General features: G+C 40.8%; 1 protein-coding gene across 1 annotated transcript; it reads left to right on the top strand.

Moving 5' to 3' along the window:
- The first annotated feature begins 7,138 nt into the window (after positions 1-7,138).
- On the top strand, positions 7,139-9,195 carry LOC119551792 (actin-57B). The gene is made up of 2 exons (XM_037861339.1): positions 7,139-7,293; positions 7,968-9,195. The coding sequence occupies exons 1-2, from the start codon at positions 7,254-7,256 to the stop codon at positions 9,056-9,058; spliced, it is 1,131 nt and encodes a 376-aa protein (XP_037717267.1). The 5' UTR covers positions 7,139-7,253; the 3' UTR covers positions 9,059-9,195.
- Positions 9,196-10,752: the final 1,557 nt, after the last annotated feature.

Raw genomic sequence — 10,752 nt, 5'->3', positions numbered from 1 at the left:
ATTTCACAAAAATTTAATACCCCCAATTGAAAATTTATATATTACTATTTATATACCGGAAACCGCAAGAAACACAAAATCGAGTATTACAAATTATGACGAAAAGTGAAATGGTGGTGCAGATACTTAAAAACGTAATAGGGCCTTGCGGACCTTCACTTTCTAAAATAAGATGAGGCCGCGCAAAAATTAAATTTGTTTATCCAGCGTTTAATAACGCAATTTTAAAGGGCCTTATTTATTTTGAAAATAAACTACGGCCGCCGATACATATACTTCTTGAGGTTTAATTTCCATCCACCATTTAAAAAGTGTAAAATAAAGATATACGTGCAGGTTGTACTAAAATCCATATGAAAAGTTTAATACTTTTTGGTCTTTTGCCCACTGTAGGAAGCGATATATTTAGTACAACTAGTCTAATCTATCGATTCGTGTCTTTGCTAACGCAGAGCGCCACCTGGGCGGACTTTAGCGAAACTATGGGCTTGCGTCCTAGCTACAGATTTCAAAAATGGTCTATAAGGCGATGCTAATTTAAAATTGGTAGTAAATTAGTTCAAAAATACAATCATTTAGTATACAATAGTAATAATATGTTCACTAGATTTTAAAATGCAAATAAGTCAATAAATATACATCTTACATCTTACAAATGAGTGGCGCCACTACTTGGACGGAATAATCCGTTCCTGCAAAATTTGCCATAAAGGTGGCGCCACAAGGTTATCGAGGTCCTTCACCGTTAAATTTCAAATTGAGAGGTCCTTCGACAAAATTCAAAAATATTTAATATTAATTATTTATAAAAGTTTCCATAGCTTCTTTGAGATCATCTGTCACATTGTAAATCGACAGAGTGGAAAAGTGCATCCGGTACGTTGCACTTCCACTTCCACCCCCACTTCTGTGAAAAACTAACTATATACATTTATAGATTACTCACTGATTGAGTGATAGTCACATTGAGAGATGGCCAAGTGTTTTTCGATGGGGGGAAGAGCCTAAGATAGAGATCGGGAGGCGAATGAATCATCTAGATGTATATGGTCGGAGGAATACCAAAAATACCCTATTGCTGGGGCGAGTAGGTGCCAAGTACTCGCCATATAAGGCATAAATGCCAGCCGAGGAATCACATGTGTGCCGCCCTCCGCAAGAATGGCACTTTTGGGGGACCACAAAGTACTCGGGCGGATTCGGAGGCGAAGGCGGTGACGAACCAAAAATACATTACAAATGAAATAAAACTGTGATGCACGCCAAGTGCAAGACAAAGTCCAACTGAATTGAACTTGAATAAAGAGTGCATGATGCACACAGGCACTCTGCTTGTGACGACTGAAGAAGTCGAATTAAAATTCCTAAATGCTTTTGCGAGGGTTCGGTTCTGTTTTTGGAGCAGACAAGCGACAAGTGTTCCACGGCAACCGAAAAATCGAGAGGGGGAGCTCTATAAATAGGATTTGTCAAAAACCACCGAGCCCAAGTCCGAGTGGATTCCACATAGATGGTCGCAGCGATCATGACGATTGTGCTGCTAATGAAGATGCTTTCCCGTGGCCATGAGTGGTCCGTGCGGAAGCTGAATGGCCATGGGGCAGCCAAAAAAAAAACATATATCTCTCTTCCAATTTCTCTGTATCCGCATATCTCTACTACACTTTAATTAAAAACACATCTCACTCACACCGATCTAGGAATATCTTCGATCCATCCCGAGATATATCGCATATTGACGACATACAGCTGATCGCGCCCGTTTGGTCGATGATGAAAGCGTTGGCGCTATTCTTCTGTTGCTCTTTTTCATCCTCTAATTTTCTACATTTTTTCAATATATAAATTTTTTGTTTTTCCTATGCGCTTGCTGCTTCTATTTCGTGTATATATAAAATAACAACGTTAAAAATAAATCCATACAAACGAAATGAAACCAGCGGCCAGAACTGAAATTATTGAACAACATATTCCCCGTTTACGATTGTTGTTGCTGCTGCGAGTGTACGAGTGTGCCGATATGGGGGTGTTGGTGTGCTGCAAACCGAACAGAAATCAGTTTTAGAGCAGACCATAAATGTCCGCGTCACTTTTGGTTGTTGTTGCGCTCTTCCCTCATATAGGTAATAGCCGGCGATATATGCAATTGATTCGGGTGACCCAAGAAATTCTGCCGGTAAAAACCAAGTGGCATTGGAAATTGTCTGAAGTTTCTTTTTCCAATACTATAAATTTCAATATCTTTCCAATTTTAAAATATATTTTAACCATTGTCAATCTATTTACAATGACGTTATCACCTCATATGGATGTCGATTTAGGAAAAAGACCTTTCCTCTCCTAACAAACTATTTATATTAATATTTTGCTTTTGAGAGATATAACAAATTATTGGAACTATATATATTAAACATAAATCTGGATTCATCTCAGTAAAAATATTATAAAATTAAGGGATATTGAGACAATTTTTGGAAATTAAGGAACAAAATTGGGTAGAATCTCATGCAAATGGATCAAGGTCCTAACGCATTTTATTTACAAAAATATTAAGGGTACGCTCATCTTAAAGGACTTTACTTCTAATATTAAAGCTATTTTTTAAAAATAATTTGGTTTTTGTTTTTTTGTGTTAACATAACTCTTTAAACTATGTATTTTAAAAGAAAGTCAATTGGTCCACCCCACTTTCTTATAGACATTCTTAAGGAGAACATATACACGGCTTGCCTCTATCTTAGCCTCTACGCTCTGTTCTTGAATATTTCTGTTTGCCCTGGAGGCGTACAGTGCGGCAGACAGAGACTAGGCAGATATATAACCGACCTATAGATTTGAGAAACAATACTCGATGGAGCGCATATCCGAAAGTATTTCGGTCTGGCCAGTGGACAAAGATATATGCGGATTTGGCATAGAATATGTGGGTCTTGCTATATGTGCAGATACAATTTGCCACTTGTCTGCCTTCGTTTTGACCGATTGCAGGCAGCACGTGAATGACTAAATATTAAGTTATGGGTGCGATAGACTAAGGAAATGTTTCGGCTGAAATACGATAGGATTCGCCCATTGGCCATGGAAAATTCCATTTCCAGGCAATCTTAAAGTTCCCCATGTGTGTATCCATTGTGGGCCACTAAAAATAAACCTTGCCTGCACTCCAAGCCCTAACAAAACGGGAAATCTTTGCTTTTCCCCATTAACACAAATTAATGCATTCCAGAAATCACAATCTGAATCGAAATGGTGTGTTTATATGCGTTTGCCTGACCTGATTTTAAGCCAGCGAAGAGGGGAGGGGGTTTTCGAGGGACATCCAAGTGGCAGATGAGTTTGTGGCAGCTGGACAGTGGTCAATACTAGAGCTGCTAATGCGCTAAACAAATCACCGGTCATCGATTGTGATGATTAGGCCTATTAAGGGATTGTGGCTAGCCCTTTACTTTCATGCCCTTTGTGTTTTGCCCCCTCTGTGTTTTGGTTTGTGTGCGTCTGCGAAAATCCAATAAATCCCGAAATGCATGTGGCAAACTAATTTGAAATTAATTCACACAGAAATCAAGGGAAATATTCAGCCACCCCCGCAATTGCCCAGCCACTTTGATCAACTCTGTCAATTGCCAAATTGGCAACTTAATAAAAATTCCAACGAAATTCATGGGAATCCAAGATATTTTAAACGAGCGAAATGGGGGTGGTCCTCGGTCCTCGGGCCATGGACCACTTTTCCCAGCAGCCCAGCAGCCTGGTGAACCCAGTATATATCCTTTATCCACAGCTCTATAGCCATGTAGCGGCTTGTTGCCTTGGCTTTGGGCGTAACCCCAGACCCATCCGCGCCTTTCATCCTCATCGCCATCGTCTGTGTGCATTCCGCTTGGGCTGTCAAATGCGCATCGCGACTCTGTATCCCTCCTGAATGCGAATCCGAAACCAAAACTGAGTTCCAATCCACATCGTCATCCTCATCTTCATCATCCTGCGACTGGTGGTGGCCACTTTTTGTCACCCATCCTTTGACGGCTCAATTGCAATTTGTTTTCGCTGATTCCCAGCCATCGACCTCGGCTCAGTGTTTATTTAGGCCCGTGGGTTTGGGTTGGTGGGGATGGTCCGCCCTGGATTTTTGGCATTGGATAATTCACAAATGAATCCCTTTAGTGTTGGCAATTGGCGCACGTGCACTAAAACAACAAGGTGGAATCGCTGCCAGGATACGTGTTCATTATTAAAATTCCATGGAACTGCCATTACTGGTGACACCACGGCCCTCCTATTTTTTCTCCGCTCCAGCGAGTGCACATTTCCCTGGATTTTATTAAATTTTGATTTAGCCATTTATATAAAATATTTGCAATTGGCTTTATTTTTGTTATACCAATGGGCAGCGACAAAGTTTGGCTTTGCCATTTGACTGCCGATGCCTTGAGGGTCCTCCCCAAAGGATGTGGTGGTTGGTGGGATAAATGGTCACACAGTGACAGTCGTCACGTTGATATAATTTTAATTAACTCTGAATTCACAGTTGAGTTGTTTCACGTGACTTAAAATAAGAGTGCGGCTTCAAATGATCTGCATGCACTTTCCATTTTAAGCTCAATTACAGTTTGGCAAAAACTTAGGCAAATATATTATTTACATCACATTAAAAAGAAAAACCAAAAAATGTTTGAAACTGCTATAAAAAGATATAGGAGATTTTATAATATATTTGTTAGATCATTATTCTAATTTAAGCCCAGATTGAAAAAATTTTTATTTTATTTTAAAAAGAAGAAGTTATAATCACGTCAAAAAAAAGTTGGTAAAGCTTTGTTAAAATGTAAGACAATGAAATGTTATATTTTAAAACATTTTCCGGTTTCAGTTACAGAAACTTATATACTTTTAATCGGACATAATTGTTAACAAAACCTTTTTTAAAATTGCATTTTGCTTCGAGAAATGGCATTAATATGTGAAAGTCGATTAAAAATATAAAAAACCTTTTCAGCAAATTGAGTTCGTTTTACATTTACAATTCTTAGAATTTTTTTGTGATACAAAATTAATATTTTAGTTAAATTACTATTTTTAAAAATTTCAACCAATAGTTTCTATTTGATTGAAAAATCCAAAGGACGTTTGCGTTAAACAGTTTTTAATGGTGTTATATTTATATACATAGGAACAAAAATAATAGAAGATCAGCTAAAGTTTCAGAAATATCAATAAAAACAAAAAAAAGTATTATTTTTCGTAGTAAAAATATTTGAAACTGATGTAAAAAAAATGTTTTTTGTTTCTTAAATATATTTGAAATCCGTCTGAAAAATGTTTGTATTTATTGGGCTGGCATATTAACATTTACATATTCAATTAGATTGAGATTTTAATTTTACTTCGTTTGTACAGATTTTTGAAAAGGGTGCATGCTATGACGTTTGGAACAAAAATTAAATCTTTTAAATTACATTTTATTCCAGCACTTTGCGGAAACTCTTAACTGCTTTATTTAACAAACCGAACCAATTGTTGAAATCTATTTTTTTGACTTAAATTAAAATATTGGTCGGTTAAACAAAAATTACGAAAAAATGTACTTAAAAGCCTATAGTTGTATTCATATGCACCCCATTATAATGTACTTAGATGTCGCTATTAAGGGTGAATTTTTTTTCTAAATTATATAATTTTCAAAATATATATTATCAAAAATCAGGCAACAATAATATGAAAATATGCCCTACTTTTTTCTCTGGCAACTCTGGAGAAATACCTTGCCTTTTGTCACCTTGCCTATATTTAGAATTGTCTAAAAATAATACGATAATAATCCAATTCTATTGATAAAGATTTTTTGGCAATTTAGGTTTTAGGGATTAGTCATCCCTCTCCATAGTCTTGGGCTCCATCTTATAGGTATTATATATCTAAACAAATATATCTATGCGAAAATACAATTTTATAGTAAAGAGGAAGAGAATGAATATGCATGGGGCCTATGCTACAATTTAGCGACATCTAAATCCATTTGTTTTTCCATGTAGTATAGCAACCGAACCGCACTACATATACTTCTGTGCCTTTGTATTTTGGTATAGAAAGAATTGGTTAAAATTCGTATACGTATGCTCTCTATAGAGAGTGAGGAGATCCATAGAAACGATTGGCCTCACCGGATTGTGCCATAAAACGTAAACATGCCCCACTTAGTTGCAGTCCAAAAATAGACTGCACCAAACCTAATTTAAATGGGAACCCTGCAAAGCCGGCATGTAACGGTTAAGCAAATCCTATCCTATATAGCTTAACCCCCCTCAAGCCCCACAAATGTTTCTGTTTCAGCCCCTTTTTTTGTAAATAAACAATTAGTTTAATTAATGCTCATTACAAGGGGCGTGGGCAGATCTTGCGAGAGAGCGCAATGAGAAATATGACCAAAAATAGAAACGATAGGCATGAAGGTGCAAAGGCTGGGAAATTATAGAGATGCGATTTGAATACGGGTCTATATGTGTGTACATATCGAAAATAGAAAATGAATTTATTACGACATGAGAAAAACACGAAAGTTATGAAAACAACGAGGAATACGAGAAAATAGAAGCCAACAACAAAGCGAATATTCCCCCCCTCAACCGAGCGATGCGACCCAAAAATCCAAACCGAACCGAACCGCTATGGCAGATATAGCCGATATGGCAGAGATATAGTGGGAGAACGAGAGAGTGAGCGTTGCCGAGAGAGAGCGAGTGTGCTGGAGGCGCCTCCTTGCCTTATACGGCACTTTTTGACTGGGGGCCACCGATCGTGAGCAGTTGGCTCCCCAGCCGATCGTACCCGATCCCAACCGATACGATCTCCACGCTCGATCATGCCGAACTATACTATACTATAATGTACCATACTCTATACCGCGCTATCCATCTTTCTCGCTCGCGCGCCTTATGTTTTCCAAAGATCCCCCTATGCTGAAGGATCTATTTTTAGGCGGATCGGCCGGTGGGCAGCATTATCGCATCCACCGAGCATATTCGTTTGCTGAGTATTTGTTCGGGTATCTGTGGGGCGAGGGGCGTGGCGGGGGCGGAGGCGGCGGGGGGCATGGCAGCGGCGCTTCTTGGACGAGATGGCATTTCGGCGGTGGTATAAAATCCGAGTACCAACGCGGCGATACTTTAGTCAGTCAGTTGTGTTCCAAGCCGTACACACCGTAACTCTTGATTTAATTCACCCGTGGTGCCGTAAAACAAACAAACAAAAACAAAATGTGTGACGATGAAGTTGCTGCTCTGGTCGTTGACAATGGTGCGTATTCCCCATCAAACGGATTATCTCCTTGGCTTTTGCTAAAAAAAAAAATGACAAAGGACAAAACAGCGAAAGGATATTCCCTGCAACTAGTGCTAAAGTGATCGCAAAGTGATAGATACTTTTGAGTTTTGAGTAAAATACTCATTCATCCTTTGGGATAAAAACTCCAAATTTCTCACAGAAATTATACGAAAGAAGTTCAATTTTTTCATGCTTTAAAGAAAAATATTATAAAATATTAATTTTTCAACTCAATTCTTAATTTAAATGGAATCTCAAATCTAATTTAAATATAATTTTTAAACCAAAATGGTTCCTAAAAAAAAATAGAGAGAATTTTTTATGTTGGACAGAAAATACATTATTTCGCAAACATTTGTTCCTGAAACACACCATATATTTCACTCAGAGATAGTTTTTTTAGATATCTTGATATTAAAGAAATATACAATTTCGGAAATCGTATTTCCACATGTAGTCCCCCAAAAGATCACACTTTCTTTGAGAGAATTTTTCTCTCTGCCTCAGAATTTTCCAGTACTCAAAACTTTGTCCCCAGAAATGAAAATTCCTCGCTGTCCGTTAGACCAACTGTCAGTTGCCCTCCGCAAGCCCAGTCCATTTGATCGCCGACTAATGGATCCCCACCCACTTGTGTTATCCTTCAGGCTCCGGCATGTGCAAGGCCGGTTTCGCCGGTGATGACGCACCCCGTGCCGTCTTCCCCTCCATCGTCGGTCGTCCACGCCACCAGGGTGTGATGGTCGGTATGGGCCAGAAGGACTCGTACGTCGGCGATGAGGCCCAGTCCAAACGTGGTATCCTCACCCTGAAGTACCCCATCGAGCACGGCATCATCACCAACTGGGATGATATGGAGAAGATCTGGCACCACACCTTCTACAACGAGCTGCGCGTTGCCCCCGAGGAGCACCCCGTTCTGCTGACCGAGGCTCCCCTGAACCCCAAGGCTAACCGCGAGAAGATGACCCAGATCATGTTTGAGACCTTCAACTCGCCCGCCATGTACGTCGCCATCCAGGCCGTGCTCTCCCTGTACGCTTCCGGCCGTACCACCGGTATCGTTCTGGACTCCGGTGATGGTGTCTCCCACACCGTCCCCATCTATGAGGGTTATGCTCTGCCCCATGCCATCCTCCGTCTGGATCTGGCTGGTCGCGATTTGACCGACTACCTGATGAAGATCCTGACCGAGCGCGGTTACTCTTTCACCACCACCGCTGAGCGTGAAATCGTTCGTGACATCAAGGAGAAGTTGTGCTATGTTGCCCTGGACTTCGAGCAGGAGATGGCCACCGCCGCCGCCTCCACCTCCCTGGAGAAGTCGTACGAGCTTCCCGACGGACAGGTGATCACCATCGGCAACGAGCGTTTCCGTTGCCCCGAGTCCCTGTTCCAGCCTTCCTTCCTGGGAATGGAATCCTGCGGCATCCACGAGACCGTCTACAACTCCATCATGAAGTGCGATGTGGATATCCGTAAGGACCTGTACGCTAACATCGTCATGTCCGGTGGCACCACCATGTACCCCGGTATCGCCGATCGTATGCAGAAGGAGATCACCTCCCTGGCCCCATCCACCATCAAGATCAAGATCATCGCTCCCCCAGAGCGCAAGTACTCCGTCTGGATCGGTGGCTCCATCCTGGCCTCCCTGTCCACCTTCCAGCAGATGTGGATCTCCAAGGAGGAGTACGACGAGTCCGGCCCCGGCATCGTCCACCGCAAGTGCTTCTAAGCAGTTGCAGTTGCCTAGCATCGCCACTAGCACCACCACCACCCGGCGGTGTCATCCGTCTCCGCCTCCTGCTCACCTGGTTCTGCTTCTTGTGGTTCTGGTTCTGTGGTGGGGGGCAGCGGGTGCTCCGCCGACAAAAACAAACAACAACAACACCACCATACACCCATTTGTTTTTGAATTGTCATTATTTACCAACGTGTCATCCTTGGTTCAAGAATACTCTTATCTACTGACTGAACACAACACCATCAATCAAAATGAATTATCAATCTAATGCCACGGACCGCGATCCCCATCCACTTGTTAATCGCTTGCGGCTTCCCTTAAATGTTGATCGCCATTTGATTGTTTTACGAATGAATTAACACCCTCATGTATTTTGTACAGCACCTAACATCGTCCCCCGGTAGAGCGGATGGGGTCTATTGACTACGAAATGTAAAATAATCTCATGATTGTAATATTAATTAAAACAATTTATAATTATTTATAAATAAAAACGATTTTTTAGATTTAATTTTTTCTAAAAATATGGATATTTTGGAAAAAATTTGGCAAGGGGTGGGTAGGGGATAGTATATAGTATCCAGGTGGAAAAGAGCTTTACTGAAAAGTTTTCCAACAGCTTTCCATTGATCATCATCAGAGGATATATATATTCTAAGCTATATTCCTTGGGAAAGCTTTTCCACTTCCAGGGGCGTTTCATATTACCCGCATACCACCTCAAAAGCTCTCTAGGAATGCCAAAAATATTCCCCAAATATTTCTTGTGTATGCGGAGATTTCGAAAAGATTCTGGTATTTTTAGACGCATTCCAAAGTGGGAGAAGAAAGCTGAATGTTTTGTTTATGTCTGGGGGAAATACGATAGGTCTTTTGGGGCAGGAGATGACGCAAGACGGATGATCAAAGGCGGCAACGAAAACAAATTGCCAATGTCAATATGTGTTGCTCAGCCCTCACTCAACTGATTACCAAAAATGCCTTTCATTCTGGGGAAAAAAGATGAAATATATATTCGTACCATGCCAGAGACAAATGTTCTCGCCGGGATTGCCAAGACAATTAGTCAAGATGGCGTTGGGCCGTTTAATTAGAACTCGATCTGCATTATGAATGAAATTTGTATTCGCGGTCGTCGCCTGTCGCCGTCCCTGTTGCAGTTGCAATTTTAGTTGCAGCCACGTACAAATGGGTAATTAATGGGCCCAAATCGCTGGCACTTGGCCAAAAAAGGGGCGACAGATGCTAATGAGTTGCATAGTGAGATGTGCAAAAATGGGCGCAACTTGCTCCGACCGGATTTCACTTTCTCAAGCGAATCACTTTACGCCGCGCTGCACAACAACAAACACGGAGTTCACAGACTCACAATCAAATCCGGGAATCAGAATGGGAATGAGGACCTACCAACCCCCGACTTGGGCTTAACCCACTAATCAATTTGCACAAAAACAAAAATAAACACGCACACAATGTCGACGTCGTCTCGTCATAATGCAATTTTCAGTTCTTAATTTCCATACAAATTCGATTTAAAATTCATAATAAAGAGCGCAAATATATTTTGGAATCGAGTAAGGCACATAAGTACCTACCTTCTACTATATAGGCGGTTCGAGTCTGACTTGAAGTATGCCGCACAAAACGACCCATATGGTCAATTAGTATTACTGCTCTAACAATGA

This window comes from Drosophila subpulchrella, chromosome 2R (genome assembly GCF_014743375.2).
Source record: "Drosophila subpulchrella strain 33 F10 #4 breed RU33 chromosome 2R, RU_Dsub_v1.1 Primary Assembly, whole genome shotgun sequence".
Taxonomy (NCBI): domain Eukaryota; kingdom Metazoa; phylum Arthropoda; class Insecta; order Diptera; family Drosophilidae; genus Drosophila; species Drosophila subpulchrella.
Note: the sequence above shows the minus strand (reverse complement) of the source record. Positions and strands in the feature narration are given on the sequence as shown.

Coding starts and splice junctions, on each gene's coding strand:
- LOC119551792 (XM_037861339.1), top strand. CDS start 7,254: ATGTGTGACGATGAAGTTGCTGCTCTGGTCGTTGACAATG. Junction 7,294..7,967: donor TGCTCTGGTCGTTGACAATG/GTGCGTATTCCC, acceptor GTTATCCTTCAG/GCTCCGGCATGTGCAAGGCC.